Source organism: Alosa alosa, chromosome 18, assembly GCF_017589495.1.
Source record: "Alosa alosa isolate M-15738 ecotype Scorff River chromosome 18, AALO_Geno_1.1, whole genome shotgun sequence".
Taxonomy (NCBI): domain Eukaryota; kingdom Metazoa; phylum Chordata; class Actinopteri; order Clupeiformes; family Clupeidae; genus Alosa; species Alosa alosa.
In genome coordinates this window covers 23,691,406-23,716,150 of record NC_063206.1, presented here as the reverse complement: position 1 = coordinate 23,716,150, position 24,745 = coordinate 23,691,406, and the positions used below count along the sequence as shown (strand labels likewise).

The 24,745-nt window shown below is 44.6% G+C and overlaps 1 protein-coding gene across 5 annotated transcripts in view; it reads right to left on the bottom strand.

Annotated features, from left to right (window-relative positions):
- Nucleotides 1-1,382: 1,382 nt before the first annotated feature.
- Nucleotides 1,383-24,745, bottom strand: part of LOC125311180 — an 86,958-nt gene continuing 63,595 nt past the window's right edge. For 4 of the 5 annotated variants that reach the window (XM_048268974.1, XM_048268975.1, XM_048268978.1 and 1 more), the window contains 14 exons: nucleotides 20,098-20,198; nucleotides 19,399-19,528; nucleotides 17,875-17,924; nucleotides 14,813-14,921; nucleotides 13,803-13,961; nucleotides 13,415-13,526; nucleotides 12,863-12,918; nucleotides 12,608-12,739; nucleotides 12,236-12,315; nucleotides 11,062-11,214; nucleotides 10,552-10,751; nucleotides 8,538-8,667; nucleotides 3,758-3,948; nucleotides 1,383-2,015 (listed from right to left, as the gene is read on the bottom strand). In XM_048268974.1, the coding sequence (XP_048124931.1) occupies nucleotides 1,811-2,015; nucleotides 3,758-3,948; nucleotides 8,538-8,667; nucleotides 10,552-10,751; nucleotides 11,062-11,214; nucleotides 12,236-12,315; nucleotides 12,608-12,739; nucleotides 12,863-12,918; nucleotides 13,415-13,526; nucleotides 13,803-13,961; nucleotides 14,813-14,921; nucleotides 17,875-17,924; nucleotides 19,399-19,528; nucleotides 20,098-20,198 (1,808 nt within the window). In that variant the 3' untranslated portion in view covers nucleotides 1,383-1,810. Of the gene's footprint in view, nucleotides 2,016-3,757; nucleotides 3,949-8,537; nucleotides 8,668-10,551; nucleotides 10,752-11,061; nucleotides 11,215-12,235; nucleotides 12,316-12,607; nucleotides 12,740-12,862; nucleotides 12,919-13,414; nucleotides 13,527-13,802; nucleotides 13,962-14,812; nucleotides 14,922-17,874; nucleotides 17,925-19,398; nucleotides 19,529-20,097; nucleotides 20,199-23,880; nucleotides 23,932-24,745 lie in introns of all 5 variants that reach the window. The other variant, XM_048268977.1, reaches the window with a different exon arrangement.

Below are 24,745 nucleotides of genomic sequence, written 5' to 3'. Positions count from 1 at the left end.
CCAAGCATGTCCGATAAACATCCTCAGATTTATTTCGGCTTCAAGAAGAAATGGGAATTACACTTCATGTGAACATCGTCCTATCCTTATTAGATGTTCGCCAAGTGTAAATTACAGTCCTTGTATGAAGCGTCCATTGTTTTTTCCAACCCACTTTTAACTTCCAACAAAATTACGTCTCACTGCAACGATGCGCCATCTAGTGGACAAACGACTACTTCTCGCCAATACTGAAAATGCAGCCATGATGATGATGATGAATATTTATTTTGGCTTTCTTTTAATCCTACTGATTTTCATTTTTTACCGGGGGGGGCAAATCACAAATGAGTGATTATGAGCCAGGTTGATGTGGGCCCTTGAGACCAACATACCATAAAAGATTCACAGAGAACTGTGTCTGCCCTACCCTCCTTTCGGGGGGTCCAGTCCAGCGGGGGGGCTGCAGATGAAAACGAAAAATGACGGTTCCATGCTATCCATGTGGGGGTACATGCTCACCAAGTTTTGTGTACCCCGGTCTTTCAGTGTCCCGGGAATCCTTGTTGGTGTACGTCACTAAATGTACACATAAATTATTTTTATTGTAAGGCCCCCATGAACGAAAGTACACAAAACTTGGCATGCATTCAGAGGGTGTCATAATGATCCTACACTTTTAATTTCGTGCAGTTTTGACCTTGTCAGCCAGAGATATTGAGATGAAAACACCCTAATTTTTTGCTTTTTTAATTTTTTAACTAGGTGGCGCTATACATGAAATAAGTGGTAATGGGATGGGTTGACATGCCCCTTAAGACCAACATACAAAAAAGGTGGACCTCCTAGGCCATACGGTTCTCGAGATATTCACAGAAAACTGTCTCCGGCCACCTACAGGCCAGTTGGTGTATAGTAACATAAATTAATTTATTGTGTGGCCCCCCATGAACGGAATTCCACAAAACTTGGCGTGCATACAGAGGGTGTCATAATGATCCTACACTTCCAATTTCGTGCAGTTTGACTATGTTAGGTCACAGATACCTTCAATTACACCACCTCATTTTACTTTTTTTGTGTTTAACTAGGTGGCGCTATACATGAAATGAGTGGTTATGGAATGGGTTGACATGGCCCCTTGAGATCAACATACAAAAAAATGGTCCTCCTAAACCCTACGGTTTCGGAGATATTCACAGAAAACTGTGTCTGCCCTACCCTCCTTTCGGGGGGTCCAATTCAGCGGGGGGGCTACAGATCAAAACGAAAAACGATGGTTCCATGCTATCCATGTGGGGTTACATGTCCACCAAGTTTCGTGTACCCCGGTCTTTCAGTGTCCCGGGAATCATTGACGGAAATTTGGGCATGCGAAAAAGAAAAAAAAAAAAAAAAAAAAAAAAAAAATCTGACTAAACCTACATGACCGCCGCTTCGCTGCGCGGCGGTCATAATTACACTGAGCACAGATATGGAGGGTGCCACAGTACTGGGGTGCCATTTTCATTGCTTTAAAAACAACATGATATGTAAAAGTCAAATATGATACAAAACATTTGATTTAAAAAAAAAATCATGCACATGTTTACATTCATTGAAGCAGAGGAAACAAATACCTAACACTAATCCCTATGGTAACAGGCACAGAAAGGGTCACAAAAATAAGACACAACATAAAGCATGGACAAAGAGAAACAAGGCAACAGAAAGAAGAAGAAAGAATGAAAGAACAAGGGACAAAGAGGAAGAAAAAGTTGGAGACAAGAAGAAGAGAGGACGAGAAGAAGGGGAAGAAGTTATGCAATCCTCTTGCTCAGCCTGCTGTCTGTCATCTGGAGACTGCAGTGTAAACTCCTGTGCTCCGGGGGGCGCTAACAGCAGCAGTAGCATCAGCAGGCAGCTCCTGGACAGGAGGAGGATTAGGAGGAGGTCTGCGCAGGACGACGATGTGGGCAGTGGTCTGGTGGCGGAGCAGAGCCTGGAGCTCGTCCTCTCCGCTGCCGACCACACTAACCCCGTTCACCTCCACCAGCCTGCGGGGAGCACCAGCACACAGACAGACAGACAGACAGACCGACATCAGCACATCTGCACCGCCGCCATCTCTGACCACTACCATCTCCGCCACCACCACCACCACCACCACCACCACCACGCTGAAGCCCCCGTGCCCAGAATAATCTGAGTTCTAATAATCTTTGCAGCTCACGCAGGGCAGCGTTGCCAACCAACCACAGGAGCTCGCTCACATGCCAACACTGGCCATGCCTACTGGACAGACATGGACGGATGCGTGCATGGCTTTGAGACCACAGTGATGGAGACATGCCCTTTAAAAGCCCCTGAGGAGGCTGCCTCGCTAACAGTTCTGTAGGGACTTTGGGAAGAAGCCATGTTACCTGAGAGGAAAATTTCCCTGTGGTTCAAATTAAGATATCAGCTCAAGCATTGGAACGCATGAAAGCATATTATTATGTGCATTAACAGCCATGCAGTGAGCATAATATCAAAGGGCTTAGCCGTAAAATATCTCTGAAATATTAATGCATCGTTTTAAAACAGACTCTCAGCCCATTAAACATAGCCTTCGTTAGTTTTTATTTATAGCCTTCCATCAGTAAAGAATGGAGATTAAAAGGAGGGAAAAATTAAGGCTTTGTATTTTTTCATTGACTGTGAAAAGAGGGTTGGCAGGGATTGTCTGATTAGTAACCAAACACACACAGTTACGTTCAAAAACGCTTTGTGGTGTCTGGGTGGCTCCTGTCTCAAGGAAAGAAAAAACATGCCCTCTTGTTCATTTCTTTTAGTACTGAATGTGTGTGTGTGTGTGTGTGTGTATGTGTGTGTGTGTGTGTGTGTGTGTGTGTGTGTGTGTGTGTGTGTGTGTTTGTGAGTGTGTGTGTATGTGTGTGTGAGTGTATGTGTTTGTGTGTGTGTGTGTGTATGTGTGTAAGTTAGTGTGTGTGGAGGTGTGTGTGTGTGGAGGTGTGCGCGTGCATTACTCTACAGTATAGTACATGTGTATGTGTACATTGTGTGCTGCACAGCACTAACAATGCCACAACTGTATATTATTCTTGTTTTATCTATTGCTACTCACACACTTCAGCGTCCAAGTTTTACGTTTCAGTGTTTTCCTGTTATGGTCTCTGCTGCTGACAAGTTTCCATGGCAACAGGGGAAAAAACTGGAACGAAGCATGAAGTGCTCCTCAACACTGGAAACTTTGGGAAGTGATGCTCCTGAGCCTTTTTTTTTTTTCAATTTATTTTATTTATTTTTCACAAAGTCCAATCAGAAACTTTATTTATTCAAGTTGCCCTTATTCAAACCACCTCATCATCAGGACAAATGTTAATTTGACTCTATGTTTTGACTACATGGAAAAAAAAATGTTAATTCACACAGATAACCTCAAAGCAGCTGAAGTAATAGTAACAATAACAAAAATAACCCAAAGGGCACTCAGTTAGTGAGTACAATTCTAACAAATGTGGAAAAAAAAATGTGTGGATGTAATGTAAATGTAATGTAAATGAAAATGTAATGGGGTATTCCTAGCGCTGTACTGCACCCCTTCAGCAAGTTTCATAAGAATTGCCCCCCCCCCTTTGTCCTGCGGACAGACAAACAAAACCTTATTGGCGGGGGTAATTACAATCTTTATTATCCTCCATTGCGTGTAGCTGAAAATATTTTACTGGTAACAGTATCGCGACTATTTGCAGTATGTATGTAATCAGTGAGGATCAAGGGCAGTCTGAGACCCTACCTGTCGCTGACACAGAGGTGGGACTCCTCCAAGCGATGCACCACCACCAGGCCTTGTCCCCTAATGAGCTGGACGGTGAAGCCGAAGCCATCTGGCCCCTGCGTCTCCTGGGTGGCCACCAGCATGGCGGGGGACTGCAGAGACACCAGCTGGCCCAGAGTGGAACGTTGTTTCCTCTCAGCCTTCTCCTCCTGAGTGCATCACACAAACACACACACATGCAAAAACACACACACACACACACACACACACAGAGTACATATGTATTGTTGTCATATGAGACATGTACACATACATGCATACTTGTGTACATACACACACACTGCCGAGCACACGACATATATAATCAAGAGCAGTGAAATGCTGGAGGCTCTCATTTAATAGCGTACAACTGAAGAAAAGCTTTGCTTTTAAAGCACCACTCTCCAGGTGATAAAACTGGCATGCCCTGTGATCAGGCTAGTGCAGTAAAATGGCCCTTATTATCTGTGCAGTCAGCGAGATTGAGACAGAACCACTGAGGCTGCCTTTCTTCTCCTTTATTTCTCCAAGGTAGGCCGGCCAATCCCATTCCACTGCACAAAGGCATCTTCTCAACCTTCTCTCAAGTGTGAGACCATGCACTGGAACCATGAGATGAATTCCGATTCTTTTACCTCCCAGGCCTAGGAGGCATTCAAGCCTAAGTCACTTGATCCAAGTCAGTGGTTCTCAAACTTTTCACAATGAGTACCACCTATCACCATTATGACCGGCATTAAAATACAATAGTGTAGGGCAGTTTAACTACATATTTTACATTGTACATACTGTTTTGCGTCAGGTCAAGAAAGTCAAAAACTAGTTGAAATTTAACTTCAGTGATTGTGTGTTATACATATTTTGTATATTATATGTATATTATGTATATTATACATATTTTGATATAATTTGAAGTGTTTATTTTGTCTTTATGAAAAAACATCTTGGAGACTCCGGGAGTACCACTAGATAGAGTCTGCATACCACCAGTGGTACCCGTACCACAGTTTGAGAATAACTGATCTATATCACATTACTTTACCTGGTTTCAAAAATAGTGTGTGTGTTTACTTAAAGAAAAGAAATTAAAGAAATGATTGTAGTTGTGAATAACTCTTTACACAGTGTTGTAGCATTAGCTTGCTGTTAGCTCTTGTGGAAAGACTGTTAAAACTTTCAAGGTGTGAAAGTAAAAAAATGGCAGTAGACATGATGTGTTGAGAAGTGTTACAGTCCCTCAGTAATATGCAAAAAGCTGTGTAATGGCACACCTAATGAGGCAATATTTTAGCCAAGATGACCCGTGTTGGCCTTCAGTTGACTTATTCCATTAAACCATTGCCTTGAGCATGCAAAGTCCCATTTGTTTGAGAGTGTCAAGGCTTTTCCCATTTTTCACAAGTCCATTAAGCTAAAGGACATGTGATCTCTACTTGCTGGCACAAGTGAAGATAACTGTTTAAAAAAAATGCATTCCTTATTCAATAGACACAGACAGACCTACAGTATATTGTATGTCAGCAAGACACAAGTTGTAATAAGCCATGTTTGAGACACAAACGTTTGTTTTGTCTTCACAGGCTTACCTGTGTCTTCCCCCTATTCTATCTGAGGGCAAATCTCCACACTAGCAGAAAAAGTCATTGCCTGAACACAAGTGTTGGCATCAATCTTAAAGAGACAAGATCAGGCACATGGTGTCCCTCACCACAGGTGAGTTTTGTGTTCGGTACAGCATCTGTTGACTTCATGTCCCGCCTCAAGCCAGTTCCCAGCACTGGAACAGGTTACTGCCAAGCAGGGAACACTTCCTGAATCCTTCTCAGGTGATAAGGACATGTGTGTGTGTGTGTGTGTGTGTGTGTGTGTGTGTGTGTGTGTGTGTGTGTGTGTGTGTGTGTCCACTGCTATCAGGTTTCAGAGTGATGAGCGGATAGAGCTGGTGAGGCCTGTCCAGGGTTCCCACTCTAAGTCAAAAAAATTCCATGACTTTTCCCTGACTTTCCCTGACAAAAAACCTGAATTTCCATGACTTACTATATAATGAATGGCACAATATACCGACCAATGATTTCAGAGCAGCGCGTAGCATTCAAGAATCTTACTTTTTTAGAGCTAGAGATGAATAAATGGGCATTGAATAAACAAAGTTGGGCAAGCAGTAAAGATAATAACCAGATATAAACCAATTATGCATGGAAATATTTGTATTGATGTATTTTGGCAAGTAAATTTTAAACTGCTACAACAAAATTCCCTGATATTCCATGACTTTGCTAGCCTGGAAAATCCAGACCCTGGTAATCTAGAAAGATTAAGGGTCTGGCCACGAACAATGTAATGGCCCAACTTGAGGGGCGGCAACAAGCATGCATTTAAAAATATCACTGCACGCAATTGGATAACACTAGACCATGTTTAGTCTGAATGATTTCGGACTTTGACGCAATCGGATAACACTACGACCAATGTGTACTGTCCTCCAACGTTGCAGCGCTGTCTTCATCAATTTAGCTGGTTCCCTGGAATGCAAGGGGAAAAAGTAACATGCATCATTGCTCATTGCCAGAGTGTCTCGCAGAGACAATTCCATTGTGCTCTCGCGAGAACTCTGGATTTCCAGGGTATGACTTTGCCCCAAAAATGATAAAATTCCCTGACTTTCCATGTCTGGAATAGACTTTCCAAAATTCCATGATATTCCAGAAATTCCATGACCCGTGGGAACCCTGCCTGTCCTGCTGGTATGTGATGTGAATGCCTCGTAGCATAGGCTGCTAAGGCCCCCCCAACAGACACACACACACACACACACACACACACACACACACACACACACACAGAGAGAGAGAAGCCAGATGGGGATCCCATAGAGGAAGCCTGGTGGAAACACCTTATGGGAGACACACAGGAAGAAGAAACATGCGTTTCATCTTCGTGTTTGAGGCTCCCATGCATCCAGAAGAATGCACTCTTTAATATATATATAGCTTATGAACCACGGAAAGCCATCAAAAGGCAGGTATAAGGGGGCAAAATGACATCTTGATGCGCTTGGTCAACTTTGATTAACTACTAATGCTAAATAGTCCTCTTTAGTATGCCAGTCACACAGTAAGTACTGACAACAATCAACAATCTTCTTGAATGGAACAGTATTTAGCCGTTATTTGCTTTTATAATGTATTTAGCCAGGCTAATGGCTCAATGACTTAAAAGACAGGGCCTATTTATGGAGCTTTTTCTTTCCTTTTGGCATCCCTTCTTCAGGGAAGTAACACAAACCCCAGACAAGCCAAGGAGTCTGTTATGCAGGAGAATGGCTTCCAAGGTTAGTTAGAGAAGTGTGGCTGCTAGTGATGATAAAAGTATTACGCTGTCAGATATAATAATGGGTTTAGCATGGGCTTGGGTAGCGATAGCACGCATCCTAATGCTAACCCTATGAATCATCATGTGCTCCGTTACGAGCCAAAACCTGCCGCAAGTATTAGCTTTCTAATCTTTTCGCCACCGGATCTATTCAACACAATCACCATCAGGACACCAGGACCAGGGAGTAATCAAAGCAGGGCTAACTTCGGGGAGCTCCAGAGCTCGACCACAATTGCTGTATCTCGACCACCTTTCCCATGGGAAGGGTGAAACCCAACTCTACTCCTTAGCCACGGGTACCTCCGCCGTCCAACATAAGGAGTGGAGCGAAGAGTACTTGTTTAGAATTTGAGTCCATTTAAAAGAGGGGGAAGGTGGGGGTGGAGGGTGGAGGCGGAGGGGGAATTTTGCACAATTTCCTTCCAGGGCTGGTCTGTAGGCCTAGGTCCTGTGTCTACCCAGTTTCTTTTTTTTTCTTCTTTTTTTTTAAGGCAGCCAATATATAATAATTTCCGTCAGTTGTTGTCCTTCTCCTCTCCCTCCTCCTACCACATTCCCTCCCTTCCTACATCTTCTGGCCTCTTCCACTGATGCTCGCCAGCTTTGATGGATCCTCGAGATTAAGCCAGTGATGAAATATTTCCTTATTGTCTGTAATCTAGTGCAAATAAACGGCAGTCTGCTCCTTATTAGGCTTCCAGCTCCATTAGTTTCCCAGACTGCTCCACGGTCTGACCCGCGCGTTAACTCTGATTAGGTCATATGATAAACATTAGCACGGCCGCTTTTCCCACAAACTCAGCACCTAAAGACCATAGCCCCAGGGCGGCAACGTGACACGGAGGCTTTTCAAAGCTGAGCCGCGTGTGTCCTTTCATGGCACCTCGTTAGTCCGCTCTGATGGGATGAAAGAACCACATTAAAAAAAGAAGGGGTGAGGCTAGGAAAGGAGTCTCCCATTGGGACATACAGATAGCTGTAAACACGCTAGTAGAGGTCCCACAAGCTCTTGTTCCCACCTTTACGGCTTTTGTCAGAAGTGTTTAAAACGGTTGCCATGGTTACGGTCACAGATGTCCAGAGACGGAATCTCTAATAAGTTCCGCTAATAGATAGCGCATGTCCTGATCAGAGGCTTTGCAAAGTGTGCATTGCAAAGTGCTTTTGTCCACGGAAAACAGTTAATGAGTTGCAGCATATTTTTATGGGGTGAAAAACATGATATTAGTCAACTAGGAAGACTCTATTAAAGACTGTGCATACCATAAAGAATTAATTAAACATACGAAAAAAACATGACATGACTTGCAATTACATATTTTAACCAAGGATTATTAATGCTGATTACTGAGTCAAAAATTAATGTTTGATTGTACTACGGTACCTTGACCTGACATTCCTCGAGGGCTACCTGAAGATGAGCCAACTGGCGATTCAGGTGAACTAAGGTGATCTCCTCTTGAAACACATGGCAGTTCAGTCTCATCTTCTCCAGCAAACGCACTTCCACCCTCCTGCAGAGTTGAAAGAACATATCAAATTATTCCCCTTCATGCCTGTCGCCATTCTTTCATGACACTTGAGTCAAACTGGCTCTCTGTCTCCTGACGTACATCACCCGCAGCCACCTCAGCTATTGTTACACATCAAACCCTCACTGAGATGGATTCGGCGTATAAATGATTCAAAGGCACATTGATTAGCTTCATATGGACATCTGTGCCCGTTTCCCCTGGTGCTCAGGGGAAAGTTGATTAATGGCTCTGCGGCAGCAGTATGTGTGTGTGCCCAAGGGAGGTCCGGTTTTCAGTTACTTATCAGGTGATTAATGTGGGACCCAGAGTGGTGGGGAATGATTTCCCTTTGTTTCATTTTTAGACATGCCTGGCTGGTATCTGTAGAGTAGAGCCCTATGCGTACAAACAAAAACACCCAATAAATCCTGCCTGCTCCGGGGCAGTGATTGAACAACGAGGCGCTGGGAAAACATGTTGTATACACTTCTGTGTCAGCTCCAATACTTCCTCTGTGGATTTTATCAGTGAAAGATCTTTTTTTCCCTCCTTCTGCTGTTTGGATACAACTTGTACGGGGCAATGTTCCTGAATTATATTTAACATGATAACTTTTAACGTGTCAACTGGAAATATTTCCCTGACTAGTAAGTTGATATGGGCTTTTCTCTTGATTAAAAGCATTTACAGACAGTCAAACAAACAGTGCTCTTTTTGTCAAGTTCAGTGAACATTCTAACAAAAGATTTTGTTCCACAGCAATTTAAGGTTCTAAAATTCCATGTTGACTTCAATGAGCCCAGATAGAACGTTCATTTTCCCGTCACTCCGGTGTGACGATATGTGCTGAAGGGGAAGAACTCCGATATTTACACACAGTCCCAGGCCAAGCCAGACTTTAGTCTAAAAAACATGTTGCTTCACCACGAAATGGAGTGCAATTTGATTGGCTGTTGAAGTGTTCTGTTGGCTGTTCTGTGTATTGATCCTTTAACATGCCAACTGGATTTGTTTTCCCTGACTAGAAAGTTGATTATGAATTGTATCTATGTTTCGTCCTATATTATCACTACATGTGTAGTTGGCACATTCATTAATTCCCTCCCTCTCCATCTCAAGCCAGTGTGTGGTGAATGTTCTGGTGTATAATGGCTGCCGTGCATCACCCAGGTGGGTGCTACATATTTTTTTCAGTCTATGGTGCTACACCACCAGCGCAACACATTGGTGGTGGTTAGTCAGGTTCCCCTTTCACTGTAAACTGTTTTGGTGCCATGATAAAGCACTAGGCTTGTAGTTGGAATGCTTTACCTCCTTGTATTCAGTAAGGTCTGTTTATTTGGATAAATGGTTTGTCATATTTTGAGTCAAGAGTTTGTGAGACATTCCACCGGTGTGGAGATGGATGCAGAACTGTATCCATAATATTATATTATGTAATAGCAGCTAGCCACTAGCATCATCGGAAAGCTGAGGTTGCGCACTTTGGTATGAAGTGCATGTTTCTTTCTCTCTCTAGTTTTGACTGTTGAATTTTGTCTGAAAAATTAGTTCATTTGAAAAATTTGTCCATTAGTGTTATTATGTGATAATAGGCTATTTTATGTCATGTTCTTGAAAAAAGTCAAATTTGGCTATATTTCCCCATAGCAGTCTGTTCTCTTTAACATTTTTAACAGGCAAGTCATTTTGTTCAAAAAATCTAAATTCATGAGTAATACAAGGTGTGGCGTGTGAACTGGTTGAATTGCATGTCTCTCACGCCCATTGCGTGAGACTTGAGAACCCTGGCTTTATAAATGTAAGTTGTTATTGTTGTTGTTGTTGTTTTGCATTATAGTTAACTCTACAAACTCTGATTCAGTCTGACTATAGTGGCCATACCTGTGCGTCCTGTGTATGGCCACCGTGCTGAGACTGTCCTTCAGGGCCTGGAGCCTCTGTCTCTTGTCCTGCAGGGAGCTCTGTGTCTGGGCCAGCTGCTCCTCCAGTTCCGCGCTGCTCAGGCCCTCTGTGTCTGGCTCCGCGTCCATATTCCGTAGCTCACCGCAGAAGGCCACCAGGCCATGATGAAGCTCCTGCACCTGCAGGGTCGAATCAGAGACAAAATGGTGGACAGGCTATGCCACTGGGTGTGTGCAGAGTTATGATAAACAAACCACTAATGTATCTGACTAAGAACACAGCATTGTATGTGGTGTGTTATTATATTTCATTTCTATCTGTGACGATGTCCTAAGGGGCTTGGCAGTCTGGAGTCATGTCACAATTGAAAGTTACCACAGTGAAATTGCAGAACAAAGACTACAGGCAGGATTGCATAATACAGTACCTCTTTGGTACATTGTATGCCATTTTTCCCCCTGAGAGAACTCATAAAATACCATAGATTACCTGCAAGATCACATTCTGAAGGGATTCCACCTGTTGGTTCAACTCTTGCAATTTCTCATCGTTGCAGCATTGTATCTGGTTTTCTACATCACAGTTGTTCATGACTGGACATGCTGGGGTCGAAGCTGAGAGCTCAGATTGTGTTGGTTTCTCCTTGAAAAGCATGCACAGTTTTTTGTAATTAGTGTCAAAAGGACAAACAGTCATCAATGATTCTGCAAAACGGATGATTGATTTTCATTTCATCCCAAAACAAAAAAAAAACACTTCCAAACATATGCGATTCATGTGAAAGGGCAGTTTCGGGTAGAACCGCATCCCTGTGATTATTCGCTCGGAGCACCATGGAAACAAGCAGAACTAGTTAATGCAATTTGGATTGAATTGAGAGAAACCAGGAGGAGATCGGATGGCTCTGCATCTGCATGCCAGGGCATAATGTTGCACAACCACATAAAAGGCATGGCCTCGAATATTGCCATTGCTCGCTGGCACCTGCTGAGTGCCAGCGCAGCCACACCTGTTTGATGCGAACCAGGAGCGTGATTGGGCCTGTCTATAAGGAGAAAGAGAGGCTCGCATGTGAAAGACCATTCACAGCACAGTGCATGCAGATGGTTGTTTTGCTCACTGAAATGGTTTGTTTTGAACGCAGCGGTCCTTGTTTGCTTCGCACACGGTGGTCTTAAGTGGTCAAGCTGCCGTGAAGCAAACACTTCAAAGGCCACAGGTGCCTCACTGAACTCCGAGCGCAAATGAGGCACAGGCTAATTCCTCCCTAATAGTACCCATCCACAGGCACATTTCCATCCTACGACGTCCCGTGTCACACAGACTGTGTGCCTGTGCAACTGGACCCGTATCTCAGTAATAAAAACTAGAAAATTATGTTGCAGGAAAAAAAAAGAAACTGTCAACAAAAAAAAAAAAACATCAGCGGTGGCTTTCAGATCCTGGATTGTGAGACAATAAAGAAGGCATTTCCAGTACCACTTGTCGAAATTATAGATAAGGTTGTTCATTCATTCTGTAGAATGGCACGTTGCAGAAAGTAATCTTTGGTGTGGTACCAAAAAAAAACTCTGGAGGAGAATGGGGTTCGATATCTATCTACGATGTAATTATGATAATTATGATAAGGGGTTTTGCCCTGGCATGGATAACAAGCCTTTACCTTTTTGCACAGAAGCAGCTCTATGAGTCGACTGTCTGTGCCAAGCACATCCCCAAGCAGCTGCTCCATGGGCAGCTCATCTGTACCAAGACAATAAAACGACAATGATAAAAAAACAACTAATAGCAAAAAATAAATGTGCAATGACTGAGCACAATGACAAAACCCCAGTATAAAATGTTTTGGAAGATTAATGAATAAATGTCAATGCCAATTAAATATACAGTATATGCAAATGTATAATCTTATGTGTCCCTAAATGAGAGCAATGGCAAAACCAGCACCATTATTTTTATTATGCATGAATAAAATAACAGCATCATTAACATATATTATGTAAATCCTAACCCTATCTTTGAAGTGTTCCCTTACCTTCCATGACCTTCAAGATGAAGGAGTCCTTCTCCTCCTCGCTTCCAAGCATTCTCAGGCACGACTCCAGCACTTTACACACTGCTGTGTCCTGGGGTGTCCGAAGGTGTACGATCTGCTCCGATGCACACACTGTCCATTTCAGAGAAACATTTAGCAACACGTAACATGCGTAAGGATGTATATTTCTCTTTGAAGATTTTAATAAACAAAAGCAGAATATTCATAACTTTGCTTAATATTATGTTTAATTACCTTTAATTGTTACTTCAATTAGCTGTGAGTTCCTCTGGGCAACAGCACTTCTTTGTCTGAGAAATAAACAGTATGTTACAAGCTGTGGCAGAAAAATAAAAAAAGAACAGTGCTTCATGTTGACTAAAGTTAGTCATGTTGACAAAAGGAACTTAAGTTACATTGTAAGTTATATCTCAACTGCCTTAAGGAGTACAGAGACATCACTAATAGTATAATGAAATGTTTGTACATAATACCCATATTTGTGGTACAAAATCATTACCCAGGTATGCATACTGAGCCACAATATTTGTGTTCAAGAGCCGCTTTTCTACAAAGTCAAATATTAGGACAATATGAGCATATTTGAATCTGTTTTCGTTTACTGCCGGCTTTATGGGCAAAATGGTACCACACCAATTATGCGCCACATTTGGATGCCATTTAACCATGACAAACAAGAAGAAACACAGAAATGCCTGTAGACAGTAAACAGAGCCCCTAGTTTCAAGCACGGGGTCAACTCACGTTTGTTTACGGAGAGAAAAGCCAATGATGCGTCTCCCTTACCTGAACCTGAACGAGCACTGGTTTAGATTGCTGACATGGGGCGAGGAGTGGGATCTGGTCATGGACACAAGGGCAGCTGTAAACTTCTCGACATTGTGCGGCCCAAACGCTGCTGTGGGAGAGAGAAAGATAGAGAGAGCGAGAGAGAGAGAGCACGGAAAAACAACGTCAGACATGACTGTGAGCATCACCATTGCCATCCATCTTCATTTATTCAATGACAAATGATATACTGTGCTACAGAGCTGAACTTTGTGCACAGTCAGCTGTTTTGGCACACGTGTGCATACTGTAGCTTAATGGTGCAATGGTTTTGGGAGTGTCCAGTTGAGAAGCATTCCTCTTGCAGTGAGGGAAATAGTGTTGCATTCATGCTGCTGACACTTACCTAGAAGCGAGTCCACTCTCTGAGAGGCCGTGTTGGGTGGATGAAGCTCCTCATAGATGGCAGATAGGAGCCTCTCTCTGTCGTCCAGGTTGGAGACCTGGAGGAGCTCTAGAGTGCTCAGGTCAATAGAGGCGATTTGAGAGCCACTGAGATGAGCTCCTGTAGCACACAGTCATGTTTAGTAAGAAAGAAAGTAAGTAAGTAATTTAACAATTAGAAAACAAATCCATACATTTAATTAGTCCACTGTTTAACTTTAACCAGATAAAATGACCATGGGCAATGATGACTCTCTTGGCATGAACCCTGCATAGTTGTTAGTGACAAAAACGGGTAGTTTAACTCAGAGGATGTAGTAAACCTTCTAATAGAATAGCCCTATGGCTTCATTTACCCTGCAAAATGAAGCCAAAAGACTCCTTCTATTAGGAGGTTTACCAGGTACCATGAGTTAATTCATCCTGGTTTGTCACGAATCCACTACCCATATTAGACCAATTGTGTGCCTTGCCAAAGTCCTATAGTGGAACTGCATCAGTGAGCATTTTCTTCCAGTTTTGTAAACAAAGCGAATAACAAGCCAAGCAAATTTAGTTCCTGTTTCAGATTATAAATCTTTTACAGTATACATCGGCTCCAAATATTCAAAACAGGGCTTACAACTCTGTTTACAAACCAAGGGCTGAAAATGTAATGTTTCGCATAATGTGGAAAGTGTTGACTGCCCCACGAGCTGTGGTGGGTAGTCCCCTTCCTTGCCAAGCAATCACAAGTCGAAGGGGCCCAGCCAGTAATCTGGCGAACGCCCACACATACTGCCCGCAGTGTGACAGATCAAACAGTGCATTCGAATGACTCTGGTGAGGAGACCGTCAGCAAGGGAGAGGCCAGGATCAGGACCGGGGCCGGGGCCAGCGGGTCCCTCCCTTGGCCGGGGCCGTGGGGAGCCACTGGGGCTTTTTCCCTTCACTGGTGGATGAAGGGAGGGAGGGGGGCAGCAAAGTCTTTACCTCTAATGAGGGGCAGGCACTGGTGGAGGCCGATGCTGCTGAACCACTGGCAGACTTCCTCCGTGTTGAGCTCGGCGAGAGCTTTGGCCCGTGGCCCGTTCAACGACTCCTAACAGCAGAAATCCCAAAAGCCATGGTCAGCAGACGGGCGTGTGTGAGCATACGCCCCAGACTCATTGACACATGGGCATACACAGACGCGCACACACACACACACACACACACACACACACACACACACACACACACACACACACACACACACAGACAAATACACACACACACAAACATGGAGAAAGAAGGAGAGAAAGGGTGTCACAGACACACACACAAACACACATAAATACAAACGCACAGACACACACACATGCATGTGTACACACATATACTATGTACGCTTTATGATATATTGTCTTTTGGGCTCCCACCGTCGATTTCAAGGCAGCGCTGCCTGGAAGGCACTAGGGTTAGGCAAGGGTTAGGGTTAGGTGTGGCAGCACTGCCTTGAAGTCGACAGTGGCAATGATGCCTTGAAATCGACGGTGGAGGCCCAAAAAACCATCAAACACAGTTTATACATATCCAGAAGGCAAACTGCTCCATCCTGCTTCAATGACTACCGCCCTGTGGCACTGACACCCATCATCATGAAGTGCTTTGAGCGGCTTGTCACGTCACATATCAAAGCCATTCTCCCCCCCACCCTGGACCCCTTCCAGTTTGCATACCGAGCCAAGCGGTCTACAGAGGATGCAATCTGCTCTGCCCTCCACCCAGCCCTCACCCACCTGGAAAAAAGAGACTCATATGTGAGATTGCTGTTTATAGACTTCAGTTCTGCATTCAACACCATAATACCACAACAACTCATCTGCAAACTTGACAAACTGGGACTCAGTACCTACCTCTGCAACTGGCTACTGGACTTCCTCTGTCAGAGGCCCCAAGTAGTGCGTGTTGGCAACAATACCTCAAGCAGCATCACACTGAGCACAGGGGCCCCCCAAGGCTCGTGCTCAGTCCGCTGCTCTTCACCCTGCTGACGATGACTGCACTGCAACCTACAGCAAAATCACATAGTGAAATTTGCTGACGACACAACTCTGGTGGGTCTCATCACCAAGGGCGGCCGAGACTCAATACAGGTTGGAGGTCGACCATCTGACCACGTCGTGCAGGGACAACAACCTCCTGCTGAGCGCCAGCAAGACCAAAGAGATTGTTGTTGACTTCCGGAGAGGTCACACCCAACACCTGCCACTGACCATCGGCGGTGCTGTGGTGGAGAGCGAGCAGCACCAAATTCCTGGGGGTGCACATCAGTGAAGACCTCTCCTGGACCACCAACACTGCATCACTGGCGAAGAGAGCTCAGCGCCGCCTGTACTTCCTCGCGGAAACTCAGGCGAGCAAGTGCTCCACCAGCCATCATGACCACATTCTACCGAGGCACCATTGAGAGCATCCTCTCCAGCTGTATCGCTGTGTGGGGGGGCGGAAGCTGCACTGAATACAACAGGAAAGCCCTGCAGCGCATAGTGAACACAGCTGGAAGGATCATTGGTGCTTCACTCCCCCCCTGAAGGACATTTACACCACCCACCTCACCCGCAAGGCGACCAAAATTGTGAGTGATGCAAGTCACCCCGCTCACAATCTGTTTGATCTACTGCCCTCTGGGAAGAGGTACAGAAGCCTGCGCCTCAAGCACTACCAGACTCACCAACAGCTTCATACACCAAGCTGTAAGGATGCTGAACTCTCTCCCTCCCTCCCCCCTCCACCCTCAGCTACATAACATCCTGGACATTGGACCCACAATGGCCGCCTGCACTACTCCACTTGCACACTTGCACACTTGCACACTTTACAACTTGGTGTTGTTGTCCTGAAAACACAACACTTCTGCTGCTCTTACATAACTTGCACCACTATGCCACTTTCTTTATTACTTAGGTCAAACAGAACTACCCAAGCCTTTTATTGGCCTGACTTTGCACTAGTATTTTATTGACTGTCTATGCACAATTTCAACCAAATTTTGCTGCTCTTATTTTTTCATTATTATATGTGCCCTCTTATTTACTTATTTACTTACTTTTTTGTTTACTTGAATGTTATGTTTGTCTGTGGACTTAAATTGGTAAAATATGTCTTGTCTTCACCGTGGGATAGTGAGAAACGTAATTTCGATCTCTTTGTATGTCTGGAACATGTGAAGAAATTGACAATAAAGCTGACTTTGACTTTGACAGAAGTGTTAAAGTCAACAATCAATTTCAAAATGCTTTAAAGGAGCATCATATAATCTTCACCATCAAATTAATTCTTTATTACTCTGTGGGTTAAGCACAATAACGTGCTGTATCTAGGCTGCTGGATCTAGGCTGCTGTATAGTCCACTGTAAAAAAAAGAAGGAAACATGAGATCATGCCAATTTCAGTTGTGTTCCTTACACAACATTTAATAACTGAAATGGATTTTTATCTCCTGTAAAACATGCCTTGTGCCAAAAAAGTCTTGGAAACGTCGCTAGTTGCGCGAGTAACCATTTGATCAGGGCTCTGTGGTCTGGCCAGTTGCCAAACTCTGGTGAATGTTCATGTATAATGGTGGAGCCTATCGTTAAAGAAAAGATTGTTGTTAGGAAGCAATTTCACTGACAAATACGCCCACTGCCCAATTCCACTGACTCGGCATGGCTTTACTCCATTTGGTGTTCTCTGTTATCAACATAATTAGATGACATAAAATACAGGTCAAAGGACACATGGAAACGCAAAAGGAAAAACGTGGCCCCAGTATCATTATTGTGCTAAATTTTACCGCCTACCCTTAAACTACGACCGTTTACACAGACATGGACTAGACTGATGCGATGCAGGTATCGACAGACACCAAACAGACAGTGAGGTACATGGCACATACATTTGTGTCAACATTTTTCATAGCTGAAGCCTTCAGTGTGTGTATCACTTTACACAAATTACATGAAACTGAACTGTCAAAAGTAAGTTAACTTTTGACATGTCACATGTGGTATTAGTTAGGCCAATCTTACCTTTCCAGCAAAATTTCCATTTTGGTCCTTTGATTGGGGTATATAAGATGCTGGAAAGGAATAAAAGACACACAATTATTTCTGGCAGTCATCTGCAACCATTTTGATATTTCAACGCAGTTGGTATTATTTCATTTGTTCCAGTCAAATTTGGTCCATTATTGGCACAGTTTGCGGTAGTTCGTTAACACAGCTTTAGCCATGAATCATCAAAACTAAAGAGTTTTATGAGTGCAGTCACTTACAGAGGTATTATTTAAAAGTTTTTATCTAAAGCTAACAGTCTAACTAGCTAACAGCCAACAATAATGGCTTGTTATAACAACAACAAAAAAAAGAATATTTGGAACAATAACTAGCTTGCTAACTGCTATAAAAGGTCAGTCTCATATTTTCACAGGGTTTTCCACCAAAGCACCAAATGACCATTGAAAGACAGATGTGATTAGAAGTTCTTCACATAACCATGTTCCAACAAAAGGAATTATAAGATGGTATACAAAAAATAGATGACATTATAAACATGGTTACATGGCTAAATGTGGAAACGTTTTGAAAACATTGTGGCTTTGTTTAACACCAGGCCAGCTCCTTAGAAGGCCAGTTCCTGAGGTAAACTAGAGTTAAATAAAAGCAAGAGTGCTGATAGGCCACTAGGCAGATTTGATAGGTCACTTCAGGTGCCACCTAAAAATTCTACACAGTGATTGGTTATCCTCAGATGACAAGTGGAACATTGAAGAAAACCAACTACATTGTTCTTGGTTGGAGAAAAGATGTCAGGAGACTGAATGGATTGTTTCTTAATAATAATAATAATAATAATAATAATAATAATAATAATAAAATGCTCATTCTGGACATAGTGAAGCCTATATAAACTACTTATCTGGTGCCACCCTGAATGAGTCTGTGGTGGACTTGGGTCAGACAATTCTGGGCATACCTCTTGTCCTCAGAGGATTTTAATCTAATGAAGGGTTTATCCTATCCGCTACATGAATGATGGTGTTTTAACAGTTTGGGGACAGGAAAGGCACAACAGCACGGACTAATTAGTGAGGACTATTTAGGCCCAGGGGCAACAGTGACTTTCCCACACAGAGAGCTCTCATACTTCTGCAGTGGACAGTTGTGAATGCTGAAAAACATGCTTTTTACCACTTATTCGTCTGCATTTTAAAGTATATCTTTAGGCTTTTTGCCTTTATTCAGATAGGACAGTGAAGAGTGGGAAAGAAAGAGATGGGTTGGGATTGGAGAAATGACCGCAGGTCGGATTCTCCCCATGGGCACTTGGACCCGAATCATGTGGTATGGACGCTGCAACCACTTATACCACAGTCCACCCTGCTTTTTTATGAACTCTCTCAGAGCAACATGAACTTCTGCAGTCTGGATCAGTGAAAGCTTAAGTAAAGTAAATGTAAATGTATGTAAGTATGTAAGTATGTACGTAAAGTAAATGTGTTCGGAGTGTCATGCAGGTGCCTCTCTGCGATATGGCAGCGGTGACTTTATTACCGACAGTTATCCGCCGTTGCCTTGGCGATCCTTCCTCCTCTGACACTTTTTTAGTGTCCTGGCCAATGGCATGAAAGGTGTGGCTTCTGGGCACTGTTTCTCCCAGACTGCAGGTCCGAGCAGCTGGTTTCTGTGAGCATACATAAGTAAGTATAAGTATATATACTTTTTTGATCCCGTGAGGGAAATTTGGTCTCCACATTTATCCCAATCAGTGAATTAGTGAAACACACACAGTACACACACACTAATCCAGAGCTACCTGCTACATCGGCGCTTGGGAGCAGTGAGGGGTTAGGTGCCTTGCTCAAGGGCACTTCAGCCGTGGATGTGGGCATGGGAGAGCAGTGAGCAGTGCTCAACCACTTCCCCCGCCCACATTTTTCCTACTGGTCGAGGGTCGAACCGGCAACCCTTCGATTACAAGCCCAAAGCTCTAACCAGTAGGCCACGGTCCCACATGCAACAAGATGGGCCAAATGAAGTCATCACATCATACATCAAATGTACAGTCATACATTCAGTCATGCACTCAGTACATTGTGCTTGTCTCTACTGGTGTGCATAATTTCTCAAGGAAGAAGGAGGATATAAAACAGATAAAATAGAGCAAAATATAGAGCAAAGATGGAAAAAAAAAAACAAGCACACAAGTTTGTCAGTTTTGCTCTCATGGCATGTAATTTTTGTGTGGCTCACCCGCTGGTGGAGAAAAGCCTCCATCTTACTGCTGAGGGGAAGCAACCGTAGCTCTGTCTTCAGTAAATCATGGCTGCTGGAATCCTTGTTGCTCAGATCATCTGAGGGACAAGAGAACCAAAACAGCATGTCAGGAGGAAGTTCACAGTAGCCATGGGCTGATGGAAAAAATAAGACTGGCAGTGTTGAAGCCTCCCTCTCTTTGGGTCACTGAGACCCTCTCTGGGAAACCAAACAAGCCCAGTGTTGAACCAACATGGGAAAATATTAGCCTCAAACTTGGACTTGTCATATGCAGATACCATATTTGGTGTACACTCCTCTGGCAAATACTTTGCTCTCTCTCTCTCTCTCTCTCTCTCTCTCTTTTTTTTTTTTTCGTCCTTGTTGTTGTTGAACGAGTCATTCAATTTATTCCTTGATTGGAAAGGCATTGGTGGAGTCACACCCAGGCTTAGAATCATGTTCCTCTTGGACCACTGTCTCTGATTCCTGGTTGGGAGGGATAAGCCTGTGTCATGAACCCTCAGACCTGTCCACACATGGTAGTCTGCCTCAGTGGAACTAGATGTTGTGGCCACGGTCGCCCTGGCAACCCGAAAGGACATATGAAGGTCTGGCTGGCCGATGGCATAGTTTTGTGACAACCCATGGTTTCCCACAGAAAACAGACATTCAAACATTCCCACAAACACTTTTTTGCTGAGCCTGTGAGGGGAATGGCTCTCTCTCGCTGCAGCTCTGCCCTTTCAGAGAGCTCCGAAGTGATCAAGGGCTGGGAATTGTCATCCTAATATGTCTATCTATTTTTCTTTCATAAGTTGGCTTGCTGACCTTGTTCGGTTGGGGCTAATTATGAGCTACATGAGTCAACCTCCCAAGCTAACTCGATATCCCAGACATCCCTTGAAGTTCATATTAGCAATCTATTTATTGAAATATTGTTTATGGCTATGATCCAACAATGCTGGGACACTGAGGACAGACATACACCGTCAGGCCAAAAAACGGACTGATTTCTTTAAAGCATCAAAAACAAAAACAAATCTCCTTCGCTCTGGTCTTGGCATGCACCTGAGTTTCACGAGTACTCGATAGAAATGCAAAGCATAAAGAGATCAACTGTACATCTCTGTTACATCTCTGCGTCTGAATTATGAAGTGGATCAAGATAAGCTGGTACAGAGGGATTAAGTGTACTGCTGATTACATGCACTAAGGAGACCACGGCAGGATAGGAATGTTGCAGTAGCAGTGTGTCTCTAACCACAGACTCACTCACAACCTCACAATGTCACTTCCCCAGGAAATCTCCATCCCCTGCTGTGCACCACACTCCACTGACTTACGTTGCTTTTTTTTTTTTAAAGGGAAAATAGCAAACATAGAAAGAAGCTCTAGGCTGTCGGGACTGAAACACATCCGCAGTACAGCTGTGCCTTGAGTTATGTCTCGAGGATAAAAAGGACGTAAGTTAAGTGCAAAAAAAGACCTGATAATGAATCTGGGAAAGTAAGTCGTGGAGATGCTGAGACACACATGGCCTGTCACCAGTGTGTCCCCGCTGTCCAGTGTAGAGAGGGAGGGTGGTGGTGGGGTGGTGGTGGATGGAGCGTGTGTGTGTGTGTGTGTGGGGAGGATGTGAGCATCGAGGAGCCCTGTGAGTTCAGGGAAAATCTCAGTAATGGCGAAGAGTCACCGCAGGTCAAGCTCTGAGAGAAGCAGTCTGGACAGGGCCTCTCAGTCAAATGCTTCGCCCCCGACATGAATAAATAACCACACACATGCACACACACACACACACATACATACACATACTGTACACACACTCACTCACACACAGTCGTACATTCACACATACACACTCACACACCTACAGTACACACACTCACACACATAGTCTCACACACACACACACACACACACACACACACACACACACACACACACACACACACATACACAGTCGCACATACACACACACTCACACACCTACACAGTCTCTCACACAAACATAGACACATACACAGTCACACACACCACACACATTCACTCACTCACACACCCACACAGAAACACACATTGTCGAGCCAGTCAGACACATATCCTATTAAACTGAAGGTTTGCAGCCAGTGATCGGCCTGGGCAGTTGGTATTCTGTGGGTCAGGGAGTGGAGGAGCCTGCACGAGGAGATCGTGGGAAGAGGCCGGGCATTTCCACACGCTGCCAGCTGTTTCCCCTGACGCTACCGAGCCTCGCTCTGCCCATTTTCACACATGGAACCAAAGGAATTCTTATTTTAGTGCAAAAACAGCAGTGAAATTCAAAATGAATTTTTATTAGCCATTTTGGCTGTATTTTAAAAAGGATAAAATGTGGTCGGTGAAGTGAAAGCTGCTTGGTATTCACAAGACTGGACAAAAGGGCTAAGAAAGGGTGAACTATATTTGCAAGTCAAAAGCAGGAAGTATTTTAGCCTCTTACATTTATGGGAACCCTCACATGCGAAAAGTGATGAGCGTGACAACCACTTCTACCCCCAACCAGCCCACCCCCCCTGCCCCACGCCCTCCGACACCCCACCTTCCCAGCCCAACTCTAAACCTGCACGACTCAATGGCCTCTTGTTACCAGGAGGGCTCTTAATATTGCTCTGGTCAAAAGTATTGCTGTCATTGTCGTGACACTGTGTGTCAGCCCAGTTGGTGAGCCCGGGGTCTCAAAGAGTGTGATGGCAGCCTCACTGAGCCGGAGGAGAGGAGAGGAGAGGAGAGGAGAAGGGAGAGAAAGGTAGAGATGAAAGGAAAGAAAAGGAGAGAAGAGGGGAGGAGAGGGTAGTGGAGAGGAAAAGAGAAAAGGTAAAGAAAGGAAGAGGAGGAGAGGAGAGTGGGTCTGTGAAGGAGCTGGGCTGGGCTGTGCTGAGTCACTGGAACCCGATGCCTGGGAACCGGCCGGCCGGCTGCACACAGGGGAACGGCCGAAACAATGGTCCGAGTGGGAGTCCTCCGCCGTGGCGCAGAGGCCTTTGTGCCGATGAGCCATCACACACCAGTGTCCCAGTTAGGACACACAAGTCACCGAGATGGATGCCATTCTTTGGCCCCTTTCAAATGGAATTGTACAGTATTCACTTTTCATCGTTTTTTTTCTCTCTCTCTCTCTCTGCACACAATATGCATTCTTGCATCTCTGAAAAGGAGGGGAAATACCCTGAAGCGGCCTAGGAAATCAGGAACACCTGAGTCACGGTTCAATATAATAGCCACATTGTGTTGTGTCTACCCACAAACTCTTCCAACCACTTCACAAGTAAGCCACTCTGAGCAATCACAACGAATGTCTTTAGCGTCTCTAGAAGCTAACACTGATGAAAACAATTAATCTACGCTATTATACACTCCATTAAAAGTTGTTTATACTTGTCTATATTCCAGATTTGTGGAAAATCATTAGTATGCACGCACACCATAAAGAACTATCAATTTCACAAAGAACCAGAAGAGTTCACATCACAGGTTCAAAAAGTAAAGGTCCTGTCATATTCGATCCAACAAGTTAGTAAACCTGCTGATCCTAATTAGGCAGAATAGATCATTAGTGATATCTGTACTGAAAGTGCACAGGTAGAAAGAATACATGGTAGGACTTTTACTTTCTGACCCCTGGATGTCCGCCTCTGCTATGAACGAATTTCACTGTGCCCTGGAGAGTTTAGTTGAGGTGCTGATGATCACCTTTGAGACATGCAAAAAAACGATAAGCAACATTCAGGACTCACTCACCTAAGTTGTGCTCAGTAAACTGCAGAAGATTAACCCCTATGTTGAGACTCCCTGCAAATACAAATCAACAAGAAAGATTTGACCTGCACTGTAGATGCAAAGTGCCAGTCTCAAGACAGCTCAAACAAACACACAACTGTGGAGCCATTAGTAGTGCGTGCTTTCTAGCGGCGTGAGCAATACTGTGGTGATTCAGCCTGGCCGAAGCCTTACTCTTTCTGGGGTACTCGGGTAGCGGAGCCACTTGGAAGGTACTACGAAGGAAACTCTGCATTGACCGCTCCACTCGGCTCTCTCCGAGAGCTGTGACAGCAGCAGCCGTCTCCTTGTCTGTTTCATCCATCTCTCTCACTGGAGGGGACAAGGAGCAGTCCTCCATTTTGTCATTGACCTCCGTCTTCTTCTCCTCCTCCTCCTCCCTGACCTGCTCCTTCCTCCCTCCGTCCTTGTCGTCCTTGGCCTCCAGCTCGGCGGTGGCCAGGCTGGACTCACTGTCCACTCCCTCGCTGCCGGACGTGAGCGCCACGCTGTCCTCCTCCGAGTTGATGTCGAAGAACTGGTCGTCGTCCGCCGCGTCCACGTCAGAGGGCGTGGGCGGAATGAGGTTGATGACGGGCGGCGTGAGCAGGCCGCCGTCACTGGTGCCGCCACTGCTCGCACTGGCGCCGCCGCCGCCAAAGAGCAGGAAGTCTTCCTCGCTGTTCAGACTGCCCAGCATGGCCCGCGGCTGGATGGGGAGAGACGAGAGTGGAGCCAGCTTCCTCTTCCGTGCCGCCCGCTGGCTCGCGGACACCGAGCTGGACGAGCGCGCCATGGCGCATCTCGATGTCGGACCGCCGCCTTCCTCCTCCACCTGGTTGTCCTC